Source organism: Mastomys coucha, unplaced genomic scaffold (genome assembly GCF_008632895.1).
Source record: "Mastomys coucha isolate ucsf_1 unplaced genomic scaffold, UCSF_Mcou_1 pScaffold7, whole genome shotgun sequence".
Taxonomy (NCBI): domain Eukaryota; kingdom Metazoa; phylum Chordata; class Mammalia; order Rodentia; family Muridae; genus Mastomys; species Mastomys coucha.
This window is the reverse complement of record NW_022196913.1, coordinates 40,539,183-40,562,110: the sequence shown is the minus strand read 5'-3', so window position 1 is coordinate 40,562,110 and position 22,928 is coordinate 40,539,183. Positions and strand designations below refer to the sequence as shown.

The 22,928-nt window shown below is 39.3% G+C and overlaps 1 protein-coding gene across 5 annotated transcripts in view; it reads right to left on the bottom strand.

The window, feature by feature from the left end:
- Positions 1-22,928, bottom strand: part of Fars2 (phenylalanyl-tRNA synthetase 2, mitochondrial) — a 440,651-nt gene that overhangs the window by 333,543 nt on the left and 84,180 nt on the right. For all 5 annotated transcript variants that reach the window (XM_031359625.1, XM_031359626.1, XM_031359624.1 and 2 more), the window contains one exon: positions 17,147-17,779. In XM_031359625.1, coding sequence (XP_031215485.1) covers positions 17,147-17,758 — 612 coding nt within the window. In that variant the 5' untranslated portion in view covers positions 17,759-17,779. The remainder of the gene's footprint in view (positions 1-17,146; positions 17,780-22,928) is intronic.

The following is a 22,928-nucleotide window of genomic DNA, read 5'->3' as shown; positions in this document are numbered from 1 at the left end:
CCACAAAGTTCTTCAAGAACTTTGTCCAAAAACTATTACCCCAAAAAAGCTGTGCTAGGGCCCAAGAATACATCTGCATACAGGGTGTCTACACGCACAAATTCTCCAACTAAATGTAGCCCAGGCACGATTCTTTTTCCTGTTCCCATCAGAAAACATAATTCTCTTGTAATCCTTAACTCTGAAAATGAAGCAAGAAAACAATGCCAGGGCTCTTACTTTCCCTCCCTGCCCACTGAATGAAATCCAGTCAATTCTACCTCCTACAAGTGCCTTTGTGCCTAACCCCATGCCATCTCCTTGGCCAGGCCTGCACTCTACCAGTCACTTGGGATGTAACCATTCTCTAACATGTCTTTTCAGCGCTAATCTACATGGTGGTGACTACTCAGGTGTCAAATCAATTGCATCATTCTTGTCCTCAAAATTCCTCAAGAGCTCTATGTTTTATATTGTGACCCGAAATTCAGATGCCCAGAAAGTTATACAGGAAGGCTTTCACAAAGCTGCTCATGCCTCCCCTTTTACGTTCATCACAAATCACCACTCCAAGTGCAGGTACACATAATATATGCTCTAGGGATGTGTCACAATTGTCATATTTTAGTGCTGTCAAATATGTTACTCTTAATACCTGAAACATAAGATGATTCTTTTCTACAACCATAATATTTTGTTCAATATTCTTTGAAATACCTTTATTTTTTCACATATCAGAAGTGATTTCTCATTTCTATGTGCTGATCATCTTTGTCACTATGCTAATTGCATGATATATAGCCTATAGTTGTTTATCATATACGGAGCTATGAACAAGGAATAGTGCTTAGTCAAGACCTTAGTTTATATCAACCCCTCTTAGGATTAGGTCCTAAGAACATATGCCATCTATACACACACTAAAAAGAATACACACATCAGCTCAACCAAATCCAATAGCTAAATAAATGGATAACTTCTAAGAACCAGGACAAGACAGTCATATTGACAATAATAGACAGCCTTTAACTCCAGTAAGTACTACCTCATCTATTAATCCTTGGCTCAGAGGGAAATAGGTAAGAATCCCCTCAAAACAGAATCACATGAACATACATGCACATATCTCACCACAGGGGCTCTCAGACCTTCACATCCCATGAAAGTAGCTAGCAAATTCAATTATATTATTTAAATCCAACTAAAGCATTTCAGCAAATATTAAGTATTCAAATCACTTTGGAGAAAGGATTGGGAATCTTATATTAAAGAGATAGCAGACTCATCTAAGTGGATTTGAGCTGCTAATTTCCATGGTTTTTAATTTCTTTAAACAACTGGGATCGTCTGCTTCTCATTGGGGAGGACTTGTGTTTGAAAGGGCCAGTTAAACACCGCTCTGTCCTTAGGTCTCTGTGGGAAGTCCACTCTTGCTTCAGTTAATTGATATCGAACCAGCTTTGTCTTTCCTTGGATTTTCTGTAATGCACCACATGCCAATTAATCAAATTACAGAGATCAGCACAGGGGAGGGAATTCACCGAAACTGTGTATTGCAAAAAAGAGACTTCCTTCTTTCCCTGCTGCTATCTTATTTCCTCACTCTGTAATGAGATTTTGTGCCAGTGGAGTAAGGGGAAGAGATCTGAAATAGGCCGAATATTAAGACACTGTAGCTGAGAAACAATGACTGCCAGACAGCTGAAGCAAACGTTGCTTGTCAGGGCACTGTTCCACCGAGGTACCCGCCTTCCACTGGACACATTCTTCTGGTTTCAGTCTAAGCTTCTTCAGAGAATAATTATCCTTCACTGAAAATGACACTCATTTCCAAACCCACATGATCTGCCCAAATCTCCCACCATGTATAATACAAAACAATTTGAATAATCAGATACCTGGCTAAGTAAGCCAAAGATGTGTTCCTGACATGCCAGTGTCAACAAAAGTTCTCGGGGAGGCAGGGTCACCAAACATTACTCCATGCTGTTTCCTTGACATGGGCTGAGGCTGTCCCCCATGACTGCTCCGTGCAGCACCACCAGGAGTTCCTGAACCCCAGGACTCATCAGGAATAAAAAAGATACAAATGACTATATTTTAGAATAACAAAAACATCAGAAATAAGAAGGACAAGATACTTGAGAAACACTGACAATATTCAGGCAGCTCAATGTGTGATCAGCATGGAAAAGGCAAACACTAACTTTATGGAGTAGCCACCGTGTGTTAAGTTCCCCCCAACCATCAGCTAGCCTTCCAGACACCACCTCTGGTAACCATCCTCATCTGAAGGGGAGTGACGTTAGAGTATGAACCAAATGAACAAAGTGCATCAGAGAGTGAGCTCAAGAGCTAGGATTGACCTCATTTGAATCAGCTCAAAAGCTGGTGCTTTTTCTAACATAAAATCACTAACAGGGAACAGGGACTGAGGACAAGGTGTTTGCCTTTCAAGCATGAGATCAGGAGGGCTGTTCCCAGAACTCAAGTAAAAAGTCAGGTGTGATGATATAAGCTTGTAATGCCAATATGGGAGATATGGAGAAAGAAGCTCCCTAGGACTTCCTGGCCAGTGAGTCAAGCCAAAACAGTGATCCTGTCTCAAAGCACCAGGTGAAGCAAACTGAGGTTAAGATCCTATTGCTGCAGACCACACCTATACAACTCACTGAAGGTGGAGAAACTGATATAGTGCTTACCTAGAGTGTCTACCTCTACTGAATAGTGTCCATGGTACTAAAAGGTACTCGGCATGTTTCCAAAGGAGAAAGGTAAATAACACAGCCTCAAACCTGTGGGTGTCATGGAGCTCTGGGGCCCTGGGGCTGTACAGAGCAGGCCTTCAGCAAAAGTGGGGTCCAGGCATCTCCAAACCCTGTCTGCTTTGTCTCAATTGGCTTTGATTTGATTTGATTTGATTTATATTTTTTGATCCTGTTTGCATGTTAGTGAAAGAAAGATAGGGTGTAGATTTGGATGGGTGGGGAATCGGTAAGGTCCTGGGAGAAGTTGGAAGGGGCAAAAGTATAATCAGAACATATTATCTGAAAAAAACTATTTTCAGTTAAAAAAAAAAAAGATTATACAAACAAACAAAAAACAAAAACAAAAAAGGACTAGGTGAAGGGCTCCTGAAGAGTGATAGCTGAGCTCCTTCCTATGGGTTGGTTCTGTGTTCTAAAGAACACTACTACTAACCATGACTAACACGGACAAACTCCTAAACTTTTAGATACATCTGGAAAGCTGGAATCCCCACACTTCTTCTGGAAGAAAGGAGCAGCAGATCATTGATGGTGCCCTGTGTCGGCTGCAGGTTCCAAACACTGATAGAGCCTTTCAATAATAAATCAGCATTAGCACAAATGATTCATTGTGGATGAATCTGTTGTAGACTGCTTGATAAATCCCACAGTATATATGAACATATGACAAAATCAATATCTAACTATATGATTTTAAAATGATATTTTGGGCACCAGAGTTCAAATAATCATTTGTAGCACTACTGCCAAAGCAGGTAGATGCATATTCTATGACAAAAAGCCCCAATGAAGTGAAACAATACATCCTGAAAGGGGAAAGAATCAGGGCAACTTGCTCAGTGAACTTTAACCTTATCTAGGAGTCAGGAGTCAATGAATTGAAAATTTAGAAGCATCAACCAGGAGAATATAAACCTGTTTTGCATTAAATTTCATCTTCTCACTCAGAGTATGTATGGTAAGAATGTTATGCTTTATATTTCTTTAATCCTGGCTCACAGATCCTAAACAACATAAACAGAAAACTACTCAAATCCAAACACTTAACAGGGCTCCAAGGATCAATGTGTCCTGGATGTGCTTAACTCTCCATCCAGTGGAATAAAGTGGCACCACTGTAGGCAGGCAGACAGGGGAAGCCTCTTGCCTACCACCTACCAACCTTCCAAGCTGTATTTGTGAAATGATGCCAGTCTATCCCTGCTAACAGCATCCAGGTATGTGCACCACACAAAGACATGTGGTGTCCAGCAAATTGGGCAATCTACTGTGCAAGAGTGCCAGAATACTGTGAAAGTATTTCTGCCACTTTCATACCTCACTCGGGCTAATAGAAAAGATGCTGTTATTGTATTTACATGGTTTTAGTAAACCCTAAAGAGGCCTCTTGGCCTTCTACAGCAGCACCATGTAAACAGCAGCCATTTTCTTAAGAACAAGGAAGAATAAGATTAAAGGATGCTCTGCTTCTTTTGATCCCCAGGAACACAGGTGCTCACCCTTCAGTACATCTTCCGGCCTACTGTCACTCCACTTACTAAGAAATGGTATTGAGGAAGCCTACACACTAATTGCACCCAGAAACTTTAAGTTAGTGTGCACAACAAATTCGTTTGGATCTCTAGGTATAACTTTTCCCTACCAACCCATTTATTGGATGAATAACATCCTGTCTCCCAAAATGTGTCTAAACATTATGGAAAGGGAGCACACCCACTTTGCCAGTTACTGCTTCATTGCTCCTCCAACATCAGTACTCCTTCTCTGTCTGCTCTGTGACAGTCTGCTGGGCCCTTGAAATATTCTCTTTCTGCAAGCTGACAATAAGTGAAGCAGTCAGTAGAAACAGCTGGAGATACTGCACAAAGGAAAGGATTTTTTTATTACTACTTTTTATATCCCAACCAGTTTCTCCTCCTTCCTCTCCTCTTCCTCCATCCTCCCTCCACCACACCTCTGCCTGCCCTACATCCACTCCTCTTCTATTTCTCTTCACAAAAGGGCAGTCCTCCCATGGACATCAAGCAAACAGGGTTTTTCAAGTTTCAGTAAGACTAGGCATCTCTCCTCCTATCAAGGCTGAACAGGACAACCGACTATGAGTAAGAGAGTCCCAAAGATAAGCAAAAGAGTTAGAGACTGGCCCTATTCCCTCTGTTAGAAGTCTCACAAGAAGACAAAGCTACACAACTGTAATACTTATACAGACAGCCTAGTCCAGTCCCATGCAAGCTCTCTAGTTGTCATTTCAGTCTCTGTGGGCCTCTCTAAGGCCAGGCTAGCTGATTCTACAGGAGTTACTTGTGAAAGTCTCCTGGGACCTTCCTCTAGTCCCTATCTATTCATTGCAAAACAGTACTTTTTGCAGGCAATGCTCCCGAGACAGCCTTTGCTAAAAGGGACATTTTCATCAAATCCTCGATTGTATCTCTTCCCTGATGAATCTGTTATGTGATTTGTGGTGTGATTTCTTTCTCGTGGTTGGGCCCTTCTACCCTTGCTCCTCTGGAAGGAGAAATAGCTCTAAGAATATCTGGCTGGAAAATCAGACACAGGAACCACCATGTATTTAAAAGAGGAAGCTATCTTTTGCAATTCAATTTGCAGTCTAGAGTGAAGGAGACACCCAAAAGCAACAGATACTAACTGCCTTTCTGTTCCAGAGTCCAGCAGCAGAAGAGTCACAAAGAAGATAGTCTGACACCCCCAAGAAACCTACTAATCTGGGTGGATACCAGGGATAAACAAAGGGATTTTTCAAGATAGTAAGTTGCACAATGCAACAGTGAGTGCCATGAGTTTATATACAAGAGGTTGCATGAGTCTCAGGCTAAGGGGCTACAAAGTCTATCTTGCTGCAATCAAAACTGCATTATCGAAAAAGCCCTATGCCATAGAAAAATACTGGTCAAATCAAATATGCCTCCAAATCCCTCTGTATCTTCCAATAAAGGGGTATTACCCAAATCACATGAGCTATGGATTCCTGTGACCAGTAATATCACTTTCAGAGAAAAATCTAAGTACACATCTGGGTAAACAGATGAAAACTTAAAGACAAGCTGGTTCTAGTAAGTGTGTCTTTGACAAGAGTCCTGAATAAAGATTTTTAAAGAAGAGATGAGACAAATGTGGTCACTGTAATCTATCAAGGCAAAATTAAAATGCCCTCAATAAAACTCCACATGAGGCTATTAAGGAAACCCAATAACCACACAGTAGAGAATAAATAACCATCATTCACTGAAAGACAGAAAAGTGATTTGGGGCTGAAAGTAGAAATAAAGAGAGTTCCTGTGTCTCACAAAAAGTGCTGCAGTGGGGAAGCTCAGAGAGAGAAGCTCAATAGGAGGGTTCTAATGAACCATCTGGAAGGAAAGCAACAGTTACAGGAGGAGGAAAAGAAAAACTATCTAATAATGTTTGGCAGTGACTTCTTACAAGGAACCAGAGAACTGTTTATATAAAGGACATGCTCTCTACTATGCTTCAAATGAATGGTACCCAACTCCATTTGAAAACATGACAGCCAAGGGGTCCAGCCAAAGAAAGAACACCCTCTACATTGACCGATAGAAATGGTTAATGATCGTGATCATTTTTTAAAAGGTGGTAGTGGTAACTTAACACAGACATATTGATTGTCACTTCAATAAATGTGTTCTGATTAAAATTACATCAAATCTTTCTTAGTATACCTTCACATGTCCCTTCTATGAAAAAATTTCTTTGTTTTACATCAATATTCATGAGTCATAAACTTATGTTAAAATATTTATTGCTTGTTCATAAATTGTATCTTTATTTATTAAGACCTAAATTTTCATACTTTACAGAAGAAGAAAAATTTCAAAAACATTCTAAGGACTAAGGTAAGCAAATCTTTATAAATAAATAAACAGTATTTTATTTGTCAGGTGAAGGCATGGATTTAAAATACTATTTCTAACACTTCATAAAAGAAAGTAGACCAATCCTCAAGACAGTATCAAAGACAATTTTTTTCTTTTTTATTAGATATTTTCTCTATTTCCATGTCATATGATATCTCCTTATCCCAGTTTCCCTTCTGAAAAAAAAATTAAAAATAAAACAAAATAAAAACAACAACAAAAAAAAACCTGTTCCCTCCCCTCTCCCCCTGCTCACCAACCCACCCTCTCCCACTTCCTGGCCCTGGTATTTCCCTACACTGGGGTATAGAACCTTCACAGGGCCAAGGGCCTCTCCTCCTACTGATGACCGACTTAGCCATCCTCTGCTATACACATGCTGCTGGAGCCATTAGTCCCACCATGTGTACTCTTTGCTTGGTGGTTTAGTCCCTGGGAGCTCTGAGGGTACTAGTTAGTTCATATTGTTGTTCGTCCTAAGGGGCTGCAAACCCTTCAGCTCCTTGGGTCCTTTCTCTAGCTCCTTCATTGGGGACCCTGTACTCAGTCCAATGAATGGCTGTGAGCCTCTACTTTTGCATTAGTCAGGCACTGGCAGAGCCTCTCAGGAGACAGCTATATCAGGCTCCTGTCAGCCTGCACTTGCTGGCATCCACAATAGTGTCTGGATTTGATGATTGAATATGGGAAGGATTCCCAGGTGGAGCAGTCTCTGAATTGTCCTTCCTTTAGTCTCTGCTTCATAGATAGTCTCTACAACTCCTTCCATAGGTATTTTGTTCCCCCTTTTAAGAAGGAACAAAGTATCCACACTTTGGTCTTCCTTCTTCCTGAGTTTCTTGTGGTATGTGGATTGTACTTTGTGTATTCTAAGTTTCTGAGCTAATATCCACTTATCAGAGAACGCATACCATGTGTGTTCTTTTGTGATTGGGTTACCTCACTCAGGATGATATTCTCCAGGTCTATCCATTTCCCCAAGAATTTCATAATTTCATTGTTTTAATAGCTGAGTAGTACTCCATTGTGTAGCTGTACCACATTTTCTGTATCCATTCCTCTGTTGAAGGACATCTGGGTTGTTTCCAGTTTCTGGCTATTATAAATAAGGCTGCTATGAACATAGTACAGCATGTGTCCTTATTACATGTTGGAGCATCTTCTGGGTATATGCCCAGGAATGGTATAGCTGGGCCCTTTTATAAAACGTGCTACACTGCTACTGTGGTTTCAGTATTCTGTAAAATCATTAATGCCTTGGGCTAACCAGAAAGATGAGAAATAAAACAGATGCACACATTATTGCATACAGTAATTTTAAATTGTGCACTTAATGTGGTTGCTTCAACTAATTGAGTCAGTGGACTGTCTCATCAAAAGGGATAAAACTTGCATGTGATGACTGCATGTGTGCATGTATGGACAAAGCTCTAAGTATCCCTGCCTCTGAGGATGCAGACAAACTCAGAAAATGCAGACTGGCAGTAAGTGATACACAAACTGTAAGATGTCGGTCTCCTCCACAGCTTATCACCACAGAGCATCAATGCACGCAACTGGTAAATCTGGCTGAAGGCAGCACAGTCAAGCATACCTGAAAACAGGGCACTTTTGAGAACTGCTCAATGTAGGCATTTTTAATTAATATTTTTAACCAAACTACATTGACGAGGACTTTTATGACAGGCTCTCCAGTGGGTATGTCTAATATACAAAATTTGCCATTCTTTACAAAATAGTTTTAAATCTACAGAATAGTGGTTCTCACAGGGTTTTTTGTTGTTGCTGTTGCTTTCTTTTGTTTTTCATCTATAAGCCCTCTTAATATCCTAGGAATCACAATATTCTGTCCAATGTGCAAAGACTATCATGCTTATCTATTCCATTCACCCCTTCCTACTGATTAGTTGTCACTGCCCTGATTCTTGTTTTGTTTTTAGTGTGTCTATGATTTTTTTCACACTTTTATCACATAGTTATTTGATATTTATGTCTGTATTCAATAAGGCAAAGAATACAAAAGTTTCTAACAGTATGAAATGCTAGGCATAGTTTGAATAGCTATAAAACAGATACCAGTTTAGTAGAGCTCGGGTTGTTGGACTCCGAAAAGACAACATCCGTATAAAAGCCTCAGCACTGAGGAAATACGAACCCAGTTTATTTTACAAAGAGGCCCATTTTATTTATGACTTCCCCTCTTGCTGGAAATTTGAGTCTTTAACTTTTAATGAAAAAAGTGTGAACAAAACATAAAATTGTTATTTTCATAGAAAATGACCAAACTGCTCTGTGGAGTGGTGGGAACTGTACTTGCTTCCAAAAGGCTGAGAATTTTCTAATTTCACTCAATATTGGCAATCAGTAAGATTATTAAATATACTTATCTGCTTTTCTATTTACACATTGCCTAAGCAAGCTAATCCTTGCTCATTGGTCAACCATGTATGATGTTCTTCTATCAAGAGTTCTTGGGCCGGGCGGTGGTGGCACACGCCTTTAATCCCAGCACTTGGGAGGGAGAGGCAGGAGGATGACTGAGTTCAAGGCCAGCCTGGCCTACAGAGTGAGTTCCAGGACAGCCAGGGCTACACAGAGAAACCTTGTCTCAAAAAACCAAAAAAAAAAAAAGAGTTCTTGATGATGTGCTGTGCACCGTTTAGTTTTTTTTGTTTGTTTGTTTTTTTGTTTTGTTTTTTTTTTTTAAGGATAGTAAACTTAAAAGTATATAAATGTATCATATTTAAAGAAGGAAAGCCCCTGTGTGTATGCTTACCATTCACACTCACTTTTAGAAAGAACATTAACCCTAGGAACTTTGGAAAGCCCTCACACCGAAGTCTGATCACACTGGCTCATTCTTCAGAGGAAAAATAATTTTTTTTTTACTTACTATTCTCTGATTTTGCTTTGCAACTTCTCAACATATATCTGACCCCTTACAGAATATATTGGATAAGTATGCTCACTTTTTCAGCTTTACACAAATGTAACCATAATACTGAAACTTCTGTAGCTTCTTTTACTTGCAACTCAATATTGCTTCTCCTATTCATTACTTTTATAGAATTGTGTTCATTTCTACAGGTCTATGATCATGCATACAACCAAAAAATACATCCCAATTTAGTTTACTGTTACTGTTCTTGATAGAAATTGGGATTATTCTAGTTTTCAATTAATTCTAAAACTTTTATTTTAAAAAAATGAGTATCTACTTCCTGGTAGATGATACTCCCTCAGGAACGTGAGCCTGAGAGTAGGCACTCAGTGCAGGTTTTTACACTTTTGGACCTACAGTCACTTGCATTCAGTGTGTGTGCGTATCTCCATAAAAGAAACATTTCCCATTGCTGAAATGTCTTAACATGGTCAATGCCAATTTTTTTTTTTAATAAATGTAAGAATTTCACCCAAACAGGCCTTATCTTTGTCTCTCTTCAATCTAGTATGTCCTTAAATGGCAACAGATGGAGGCTTTTATCACGAGTTTCAATCACACAAAATTTTTATCACAAGTTATAATCACCTTTAACCCTTTTTTCCTCAAAGTATCTCACAATTGAGCTATTATATTCCACCAAGGGAGGAATGACCTCCTAGATTTTCTTCCACAGTTTTTAAAGACTTTCATTTCACAAAGGATTAAGTCATCCAAGAATGAATTATGCACCCACTGAGAGACTGAGGAATTATCTCATGGATAACTGTCTCAGAACAATTAAGAGAGAATTTATTATCTTCCCGCCTTTGCAATTCCATTCCTATTTGGTAGATTTATAAATGCAAGTACAATTATTTCAAAATTCTGCATTTTACTAACTTTCTGCCACTGCTAAATCATCTTTACAACCATAAATTGTATGTCTTAATATCTAGTAAGGCAAGCTCTTTATACTTAACTCTGGAACTTGAATTTTTATGACGAGTCATTCAAGTTTTCCAACACCAGGAGACACTGTCAGATTTAAATCACCATTATTACACTATTTTCTTACTTCTAAAAATACATACAGATGGCATATCCATCTCCTTTTATCATATCCTTAATAACCTTGAATCACTTTATCCATAACTATCTTGAGTAGCTTATGCAGAATTTATATACAGGACTTCAAGGTTCTAACTGGCACTGTGCATGGAATCCTTAAGGGGTTACCTCTGCTATTTGGTTACTGCTTATAAGAAGAAACGTAGTGTTTCTACATTTTCTTTGCACTCAATACCCTTGCTAAATTCTCTTTCTACTCCAAATAAGTCTGGATATTCTATTACATTTTTGATGTGTACAATTTTATCATATGCAACGAAAATAGCTTTAGTTTCTGTTATCCAGTGCTTCTATCCTCTTCTAAGATTTATTTTTTTTAATTTATTTGGTTTTATTATATGTATGGGTAGATCTGTGTATGGGCATGTGCGTGCAAATACAAATGCCGGAAGAAGCTAGAAGCACTAGATCTCCATGGAGGTGGCGTTACCAGGGTTGTAAATTGTCTGATATGTATGATATGAACTGGACACAAATCCTCTGCACAAACAGCTCCCATGCTTAACCACTGAGGCACCTCTCCAGCTTTCAGGCTCTCTTTCTTTCTCTTCTTGGAGGGACTGAGGATTGAACCAGGGCTTGAGGAACTCTGTTTTACTGTATGAAGGAGTGTTTCCACTTCACTAATGAGCAGAATCAAGGAAGCAGGTGACTTGGAATGGTGGATGATTTTGATAGAAACATGGATAATAATTCATCATTAGTCATAAGGGATGCTGCAAGTGCCTGACAGATATCATTCGCAAAGTTCAGGAAGTTCCTGTCTATTCTTAGTTTGCTAAAGTTTTTAACCATGTGTCATTAATGTCATTAAATGTATTTTTAATGCTATCAGATAATTAAATGTCAAATTATTTTCTACATCTTCTCTTTTTATGAGTTAATACAATAGAACACAATATGTGTAAACAATAATGGAATGGGACAGAATATTGAATTAAACTTGTAAATGTTTCATTTAATAAATATTTGTCTATTCATTAAAACAGAAGGACTGGTACCCAAGAAGGTGAAATGTCCAAAGTTTCTTTTTTATTTAGCATGAATATAAACAGAAATAACTTCATAAAATGAGTCTGATGAATGTCAAGGTTTCTCTTCCATGAAAAAAACTACATAACTCTTATATGCCAAATCACATGGAAAATGGAGAAGTTATCCATTCCAGATTTGATGTTTTTCAGATTTCTATTGTGTGTCATTTGTACTCTTTTCTTTAATGTATCCTGCCTTTAAAAAAGAGTTAGTAGTTACCTTCACATGAAAGCAGGAGCCACATTACAGAATATCCTGAGCCAATGCCCTTGACAGCCAGGTCCCAATGTTTGCTGATTTTTAGTTTTGTAGTAGATGAATCTCAAACACATGCAAACAAAAAAAAGATGACTGCATGCACACAATATACAATTATAATTCAAAACCTACCTCTTACATCCACCATAAAAATGCCAAAGCAACTATTACTATGAACACAATCCCCTGCCCTGTATTTATCATTCTGGTACTTCAGTATATATTTCTAAAATAAAGACTTTATTTTAAAAAGTTTATATTCACATCACATTTTAAGAATAAAGAAAAGAAACACATTAGTTTCAGGAATTTCATTAGTATTCAAATTTCCAACCACTTTAAAAATTCTGGAAGTCCTGAACTGATAGAGAATGAGTTTATAGAGGAGTTCAGTAGTACATGGAAAAGGAGATCTTCTTAAAGAACTGCTCAAAGAACAAAATTTTGATCAAATCTGCTAGTGGCAATTTGACATGGCATACTAATAGACAATAAGACTATTAAGACTGAGTGTCAGTGATTACCATCATCATAGGGAGAGGCTCAGAGGCTTGGGAAGTAGCTGAGACTGTAAAGTGCTTGTCATACAAGTCTAAGGAACTGAGTTCAATCTAGCCCTAGAGCTCACCATGTAAGCTAGGCTGGCTAAACACTGAGCTCCAGGCATTCTGCCTGCTCTTCACCAGCACTGAGATTTCAAGTGCATGCAACCATATCTAGTTTTTGTAGAAAATTAGTGTGACAGGTTCTAGGGACTAAACTTCCAGTTGTCAGGAGTAGGTTCCTTAGGGGAACCCTGTCACCTAGTTAGGGCTGGATTTTGTATAGGTTTACTTTTTTTATTTTATTTATTTACTTATTTATTTTTAACTTTTTATTGATTATTTATGAATTTGACATCATGCACCCCAATTTCATTCATCTTGTCCCTTCGTAACCATTCTCTGCTCTTGTAAGCTCCCCTCCAAAAGAAAATTTAATAGAAAAAAAGATGTTGTGGAAGAAGACGTAGTATATCACCACTGTATGTCAGACGGAATACCCTTTTGTCCACCTAGCTCTATTTGCAAATGTTCACTGCAATAGGTAATTGGTCTGTTTCCAAAACACTGGCTTCTGTTCCACTATCAACACTAGAACCTAACTGGGACTCCTCTCAGAAAGCCTGTTGTTGTTCGGGGTCATTGAGATCCTACAGTTTTGGACCTCCATGACTAGGCCTTTCACCTGCTCCAGCAGTTCACACATGAGATAGATGTTGCAGTGGACTAGCTTAAAGCACAGGATCTGGGCTTGGGTGGTAGCTGAATTGTTCAGCCTACCAGCTCTCCTATGTACACACCATCAGGGCTAGTTCCCCAGCACTCCCCAGGCTAGCTTCTCTAGTGCTGCCACCAGCAAGGGGAGGGGCCAGATCTCCCACTCTCATGCCCTTGGGGCCAGTTCACCTGCACCTTCACCATCAGGGCTAGCTCTACTGTGATACCCAGGTGAGGTGCAGGGCCCACTTTCAACTAGAGCTGGTGAAGGGTAGGGCCAGCTCTCATGACCTCCTAGGCCAGCCCTCCTGCCTGCTGCAGGAAGTAGTGAGGGGAGAGGCGGGAAGAGCATCTCTCCCTCCCTCATGCCACCTCACAGCAGAAGAGTGGTAGGACCAGTTCATCTGTAACCCTGCTACCAATGTCAGATCTCCTGTACTGCTCAGGCAAGGTGTAGGGCTGCTCACCTAAATGCTGCAGCTGCGGGGCAAGGCCAGCTCTCTTGCCTACAGCAGGCTGCTAGGGAAAAGAGGAGTAGGCTTGTTGTTCCAGTGGCTCAGTTCTTCTGCAAAGACCTGGGGATATCCAGAACTGTATATCCATCTACCTTCCCTTACTTTGTTTAGAACACTTTGTCATACTTCTAGCATCTTAAAATGAATACTGAACTCATTAATTTGTATACATCATGTAAATACAAACAACACAGCGAATACTTAAATATAAATCAAGCTTGTTTATCAATTTTCTGACTTCTATACCTTTTTTAACTTTGTCTAAATAATCTGCATGTCTCTGACATTATCATTTAGCATCTTTGACCATGATCATGAATTTGTCAAACTCGACCTTTAAGTCACCAATGTTGCTTTATATATCAAGGTTATTACACTAGGCAGATGAAAGTTCATAATTCAGAAGGCTTCTCAGATTATCTGTTTTGGGCTTATCCACATTTATCTTTTTTTCCCTTTAAATTCTGCTTCTAATGTTAATACTGATGCATCTGACACCTTGCTGAAGCATTCGCTGAACAATCCTTCCAGTCCTTCACGCCACCCTCTGCTGTGCTGTGGTTTTAGGTTCTCAGACTATTCAATCTGAGCATGCATTTCTGTACCTGCTATGCTTAGCCAACTCTAGTGTGTGAATATTCATACATGAGATGCTAATCTCATAATTTGGGCTTTCTTTCTTTTCATCCTGATGTCTGTGGAACTTAAATCTTTTTATACATTACTCCTTTTTCTGTATTATTCTTTTCTTCCTCCATTCATTCTGAAGAGATAGATTAAATGCCCAAGTTTGCTTCAACATAGAGTAAGCTACTCAGTGTTTCTTTCTGGCCTTTCTCTGAATCAGAGCCTCAGCAGTCTTACCTGCTAATTACTCCCTGGAAATGGTTGCAGATGCTTCTTTCATTCACACTTTTTCAAAGAACAAAGGGGCTTTTATTCAATAACTGCTCAATTAAGACATTGTTGTTCTTTACTCATTTCTTTTATTTTCAATATTTCTCTCTCTGCATTTTGTACTTGAGACAGGGCCTTACTATGTAGCCCAGGCTAACCTCAAACCTGATCTCCTATGCCTCTGCCTCCCAAATACTGGGATTGCTGGCACATGCACCATACTCAGCATCAGTGTTTCTTTTACTGTATGATTCTAATAAACTGTCTTGCACAGGTAATAATGAATACAAACATCATTAAATAGCAATAATAAAACAATAATTGTTTTAAGTACATAGGTACATAAAATTTTTAGTCTTATTCCGGGAAAAATAAATAAAAACAAGGAATAGCACTTCCTTTGTTACTAAGAGTAAAGAAGATTTAGAATCAAAACATTAACAGAAGACAGGAATTCAGAAATGACCGCTCTTCAGTGTTCACCACTGCTGTGTCATACCTACCTTGAATTATTAAGTGGAGTCATTGACAAGCACAGACATCAGTAAAACATAATAGGTGAAGCACTGGACTTAAGAGACCTGTCTTCCAGCTGAGTTCCACCACTGACTGGCTGTGCAATCCTGAGACTAGCTAGGCCTTTCCAGATCTCAGAGTCTCCATACTGAAGTGAGATAACTTATTTTATAAGTTTTTATTAAGAAGAATAAATGAAGTATTGAAATGGAAGCACCTTGCAACAAGAAAGAAAGGCAATTACATATATCTGTAGGTGCATAATTTATTAAACAATGAATTAGAAAGCAGTCACATTATCAGACTGGATGAGCTACACATGGTGCCTGGATAGCTGAAGTGCATTACAACAATATAAACCAATGAAGGATTACTTCCATGTGTACTTTTTATTGCTAACTTCCAGTTGTAGCCTTAATTTCTCTCATTAAAATGTCACTGTGAGTCTCTCGGTCTTCGCTGCCTCTCCTCTACCATGACACGCAGGCTCACACATTCGTGTGTTCTTCATTGCTTTAAGCCCTGTGCATGCCATGCCCTGAACATACAGCATCTCTCTTACCACTGCTCCTCTCACAGGTGAATCAGAAGTGGCATTCCATAACATTATCATATTCCAGACTCTGACTGGTCTCTTTCAGTTTCCCATTTCTATATCCTTTCTAACACCTACCTTGGAACATAAGAAGCATCCCAAGTACTAGGAATATCCAACTGTACTCCCCAGACACAGCTCTGAACCAGTTTTGAGAAAGGCTAACCTATCCAACAATGTCAAAAATGTAAAGGATAATATTATTCTCAAGTAGATAGAAGGAAAAGGAGAGGGTAGTACCTTTCGTTGTTTCCTGCCAAAACAACTTACTTGCTAGAGTAAAAAATATTTATTTCAGTCTAAGGATCCTATGCTTTTATTTTCACATTAAGGGCCATTATGCGGTGTTTGCAGTTTGGGGTTTTGTAACCATAGTAACTCTCCTTTACATTGAATAATGTTTGGAAGGAGTTACTACACACATATAAGATACTTGATACTTACTAAAATTCTTCCTGTTTCTTAAAATGAAAGATGGAAACAGTCTCTAACATATCAGAAAGAAAGGAAAGTATTCCTACAATTTTAATTATTTTTTTCAATTTTTTTTTTTTTTTTTTTTTTTAACGACAGGGTCTCACTACATAGCTTAGAGTAACCCTGAACTTGCAGCCTCATTCCTGCCTCTACCTCCCAAATGCTAACTTACTGGTTTGAGCTATCATGCTCAGTCCAGTTATTTTTTAGTAAGTTGACTCAAGCTTTGTGGGGCTTTCATATATTGCAGAGAAAAGTAAATATGTAGCCAGTACACTAGGATAGCATCGAATAGATGTATGAAGTAGAAAACTTCTGAGGATGGCCTAAACATCAGACTTCCACTCAAAAGGGCAATATGCACCAAGCCAATTAACACTAATAAGTAAGACACCTTCTTGCCAGGCATGAAGGTAAGAGCTTAGGACAAGGGCACGGCTGATAGTCAATAAGTACACTGCTAGTTACCCTCAGCCCAGGAACTCATCACTCTGCAGCCGCAGGAGACTAGCACTACATTCTACCCACACAAACGGGATACCCAGAGAACATGTTTCAGAATACTGCCTTCACTCAGCCTGGATTAAGCTGAATTCGAATCACACTATCCATCTATAAGTAGTAAACCAGTGTAAGCAGGTCAGTACTGAGAAAAGAGCACAAGAAAGACAATTTAAAAAGAAAACCTTGTTTTAAAGTCTACAGTTTGCAGTAGTATGAAACCACAAGTCACTCACATACACTGTAGATTGGGAGGCCAATGAACACACAGACATCATGAAAAACAGACAGGTCACTAAAGGAAATGAAGACCAAGGACCACTCTCCTTGTTTCGATGGTCATCAGTCTTAGTTACAGCAACACAAATGTCCTTCAACAATGAGACACATCTAAAGACTCACCTCATGCTTGGAGAAGAGCCGGACACCCTCCAGCTGGTGGAAAACTGGGTAGTGCTGGCAATCAATCTGGTCACGACGATACACATCACCTACCACAAGAAAGGCATTAAGTCCCGCATGCAGCAAGTCCCACTGATGTGCTGATGTGTGTGCTCTCAGCATGTGTTCTCGATTCAAGTAATAGTTGTCCCCCTTCTTCCTGCTGGGGTGGTCAGCTGGGATTAGCAGGCTATCAAAGTTCTGCCAGGTGGTGACCACTGGAGGAAGCTGGTCATAGACGGAGAACAGAGGTGTCCTGGATCGCCCCATATACTGCTGGTAGAAGTGCTCCTTCACCCGTTCCTTAATTAGCCACAGAGGGTGGAACTTCTGGTTGTGCAGGTTCCTGCCCACCTTGGAAAGGACCTTCTGGGTGAGGTTAGTGTGGTCATCCTGAGGGTAAGATTTACCAAGCAGGTCCAGCACACTGCCTGGAGCACCTTGAACAGCAAACTGTGATGCAGCTGGTCTTGAGCCCCATGCCCGGTGTTGATGGCATCTGCAGACATGACTGACCTTCCTCACCAGGTAGATGTACTCATGGGCAGCTCTGATGAGAGCCAAACAGACCATTGTAGAAGCTTCTCACAAATTCTGGAAAGAGCACACAAGAAAAGCACAAGTCAGGTTTCATTCTGTAGGCAACAAGTGCATCCTTGAGTTTTCTCAACAGGCTCATGACTTTCCTAGTGACAGTTTTTCTCTGCCATCACCTCCACAGCACAGGAAGACCAACTGAGAAAATTGATTGTCAAGGCTGCTGTAATACGAAGGTTCTCTCCAGAATTCATGTTGAAATTTCACTGTCATCTAACAGTACTGAAGGTGCAAAGCAAGAGGGGCTCTGCGTCTAGAATACAAGACTGAGTTAATTACAGTGAGAGTAGGCTCCTTGTACAAGGATAAGTGCAAACACTGTTCCCTTGCTTTTTCCACCGGATGACCCACAAGATGGTCTGGCCTTGCACTAGTGCCTTAATTTTTGATCTACAAACTCCAAAGTTATGAGAAACAAGCTTCTTTTTATTGTAAATTACTCAATCTGTGGAGTTAGGTTAAAGAAACAACAACAACAACAAAACCCCACAACTCAGGCATGAGTTGCGCACCTTTAAACCCTGCACTCAGGAGCAAAAGCAGGTGGGTTTCTGTGAGTGTGAGGCCAGCATGGTTTAGCAGAGCAAGCTCCAGGTGGGTCAAGGCTATATAGTAAGACCTTGTCTCAAATTTTAATTAACTAATGGATTAATTAAAGAATTAAACAATCTTAATTAGTTAATAAAACACAACTAAGACAAAGCCTTAGTGTTTGCTGCTCTAAATCAAAACAGTGAAAGTGTTTATCTCTGATCTCTAGGTATTATTTAATTTAAATGTAATTTAACTTCTTTCCTCTGTAGAAAAAAAAAAAAGAAGAAGCCTTCATCATGCTGCTCTGAAGGAGAACACACTGAATGTCCCAACTTCCTTTATTTTCACTGCATTCTAACACCTACAGAATCTTTGAAAAGTAACCTAAAAGTTATTCAAGTCCAGCTAATCAGACCTGTAAAAAATATATAACTTCAAAATACCATTTTAAATAGGTTCTTAGGAGATGGCTCCGTTGATAAAGTACTGGTCAGGCAGACATGAGAGCCCAGCTTTGGATCCACAGTGCCCATGGAGCAAAGGTGGGGACATCTGCAAGCACCTGGAAAGCCAGTGTTAAGTCAGAGGCTCCTGGGCGAGCCAGCATAGCCGAAGTGATGAGTTACGAGTTCGCCAAAAGACCCTGTCCTAAACAATAAGGTGGAGAGTGTGAGAGGCCTCGTCTCAAAAAACAAGGTCAAAGTGTCCAAGGAAGGCATCCAGTGTGGACCCCTGGCTTCCACATACATCCACACATATGTAAACGTGTACCCAAATGTACACAATACATATACATACATACGAATGCACACAACACATACACATACATACAGATCTTTTGAATAAAATTACTACTTCAGATGGTAGAGTTTCATTTAGTGATTTTAAAAAGTAAAAAGAAACTTAACAAAAGTTTATACTAAGTAACAGGCTGTGCCAAGGGAGGGCAGAAATTGGATTTGTGAATACTGTGAATATAAGTCTTCTCTGCTCTTATTGGTCACGACATTTAACATAAAACCCTTTACATCACTCTATCAGTGACTGGTTTTCATCATAAAAGACAAGTTTCTACAGCAACACATACACAATAAGCCTAACAAAGGACAGAATTTACTAGAAAGGGAACACAGGGCTGACAGAAGACAGAGGACTGATGGGAGGGGGGGGAGAACAAAAAAACAAAAACAAAAACAAAAACAAGAGAAAAACAAGAAGAGAAAGAAAACTCCATATACCTTAGTAAGACAGTAGAATTTCAGTTAAGAGCTGCCTTAGCAGTCACATGGGATAGGTCAGTGACCTCTCAGGTAAACTGATAAATATCCAGGGATACCAAAATCCTGTACCTGTTAGTGGAAAGACTGTGATCTACTAACATTGTTTATTCCTTAGTTCAACAAAAGCAATCTTCAACTCCCTCGGGGAACATAGTAACAAAGAAGACCAAAGTAAAATTCAGAAATAATTTAAGTTCTTAAGTCACTCAAATCTTTTGAATTTAGAATTTTCATTTTAAGATCCTTTAAAATATACAATTTGGTGGCTTTCTTCAAGACTCATGCATTCCACCTATAGTCTATAATTCCATGGTTCACCATTGGCCTCTGGCTTGTTTTTATACATAAAGCTTACTAAAACACAGCAAAGGGCATTCTTCAGGGTGACTTCTCCAATAAACACATCCCCCAAGAAATGAATAACCTGCAGCATGATCTGATCCTTACGAAAACTGCTTCCAGCCTTGATTTTCATTTAATTCACTGACAAGTTTTTTGTTGTTATTGAGTTTTGTTTTTTTGTTTTTTTTGCACTGTCAGTATAATCTCCTTACTGCAAAATGTATGTGTAGACTATAGAGACACAGAAAGCAGCAAGAATATAAATATATGTATTAAATATTGACTTTAATCCAAAGGACAAAGGATGCCATCTAAAACAAAGGCAAAACAATGGGCATCTGACAACTTTACAGAAATATCTGTGTTGTTTAATCCTTAAGCCCTTCCTTTAGGCTCCTTATTACAAAACAAAAAGAGAAAAGAATACACATCTCATAGATAAAGAATTAATCCAGACCTTGTTCATAAGATACTTAATTCACTGCCCTATGTGTAGAACTGAGCTGAAGCAGAACTGACCCAGAGACTCCAAGAAATAAGTAACACAGAAAGTAGCCATGCTATTCACTGAGACTAAGAATTCAGAATAAATAGAAATTGTGTTTGTTCAGATGATTTTCTACACACCGGTAAGATGCGGAGGGACTGCACATGAGCAAAGCTGTCTCAGTGGGTAAAGGCACCAATGCTAAGCTGGACGATGAGTTCCATCCCCAGGACCCACATGATGAAAAGAGAAAAACCTCCCAATTGTGCCCTCTGATTTCTACATAGGCATCACAGTACAAACATGACGCCACAGGGCATGCACATGCAAACACACTACAATAAATACATGTAAAGAGGAGGTTCTGGGGGTGCTGGAGAGAGAGCTCAGCAGCTAAGAATATTTGCTGCTCTTCCAGAGAAGCAGAGTTCAATTCTCACCACCTGTGCCAGGCAGCTTGTAACAGCCTGTAACTCCAATTCCAGGGAATCTGATACCCTCTTCAGGTTTCCAAAGGTTATATATTCACATAAATACGCAGACATATATACTGATGAAAATAAAACAAATCCTCAATTTTTTAAAAATGTAAAACTTGTACACTGGTGAAAAAGTAAATCATGTAAAAACCTAGAAAATGCTGTGCACAAAACAATCAAAACTGCTTCTTGGAAGGAGAAATGCTAACTCTGCATTCCAGTCACTTAAGAGGATAAAGCAGGAGCATCTCAAGTTAAAGGCCCTTGGGAATACAAAGCAGGATACGATAAACCACAAAAAACCTTGATTCTTAAGACCGTATCTTAATATATAAACTAGCTTCTACAACAGCATATGGAATGAAATCTTCAGATTAACAGAAAAAAAAAAAGGGACCTCATTCAGAAGTCATTCAGTCCAAAGCCCAGACTCCACATATAAGGACATGCAAGCAAGTATAAGTGAGATAATCTGAGCAGTTGACTGTTTTGAATAAGAATTACCCCTACAAGCTCATATATTTGAAAGCTTAGTCACAAGGAAGTGGAACTGTTTGAAAGGATTAGAAGGGTTAGGAGGTGTGGCATTGCTAGAGGAAGTGTGTCACTAAGAGTGGGCTTTGAGGTTTCAAAAAGTGTTTGTCTCCGTCACAGCCCATGGATGCAGATACAGCTCTGAGCTACGGCTCCAGGACCTGCCTGGCACCATGTTCCCTGCCTCAAAGATAATAAATAAACCTAAAAATCCATAAGCAAGTCCCAATTAAATGCTTTCTTTTTTAAGTGTTGCCTTGGACATGGGGTCCCTTCGTAGCAATAGGACAGTGACTAAGACAATGACTGATCCCAGTGACCTGATTCCCATGTAAAACGCTTTTCTATTACTCCATGCTACTACAGTCTCCTTCTGACTCCAGTGCTCACTAGAACAATGATCTTAGCTTTGTCATCCTCAGTCTAGAGGGTCCTATTAGGCCACGGTTAGAAAAGAGTAATAAGTTAATAATAGATGACCCGACAGTGCCTGAACCACAGAAAACTCTTAATAAATAGCAGCTACAACTGCTGATAGTTACCTTACCTAAGTACACTGGGTATCAACTTACTGAACCACCTGATCCAGCAAAGACTAAGACAGCAAGGTCAATGGGATGCCAAGCCTCCACAGAGGGTGCTAGCTGCCTCCTCCACTCTGAGGAAAGAGGGTTTATATCAGGGACGTAAGCACACTCAGGGAATTTCCATTGTTAAAAGGGTGAGGCAGGGGATTACCATGAGTTCAAGGCAAGGCCTTACTGGGCTACACAGACACACTCTCAAAAAACCATGGGAGGCAGAAGAAAATAAAACTTCACTTTTAGAGCCATGAATTTCACCTCAATATTGAAGGTTATGTTTTAGGATGTTGGCCACATTAATAATACAAAACTTTCTTTATCCCCTCAAATCTAGCATAGTGACTACACTATAAAATATTAATTAATGTAAAGTTTATCAGAGACTTAGTATTTAGATTTTACTTATTTTTGTGTGTGCACATATTCATAAGAATGATTGCAGGCACCAAGGATAGCAAGAAGACAGTGTCAAATCCCCCAAAGTTGGAGTTACAGTTATGAACTATCCAGTGTGTGTACTAGGACTTGAACTTGGGTTCTCACTAAGAATAGTACATGCCCTTAACAGATGAGCCTTCCTTCAGCCCAAATGTTAACTTCATATTGGTTGCTACAGTCCTCTCTCTGCTTCCCGCACTCTTTTGGAAAAATCTAAGCACTTCATGCATTCTTGTGGAAAATCTAAACACTTACCAGAACAATGATTTCTCTGAACTACAATTGCCTTGCTGAAAAGGGTCAATCCTAAGTGACCATAACTCAAACAGGGTCAGCACTGTGTAAAAGCCATCAGGCAAATGCTATAACCATAGATGTAGTATATAGTCTATATGATGAAAATATAAACAGTCCTATATCTGCTAAGGAAATAGAAACAGTCATTAATAGTCTCCCAACCAAAAAAAG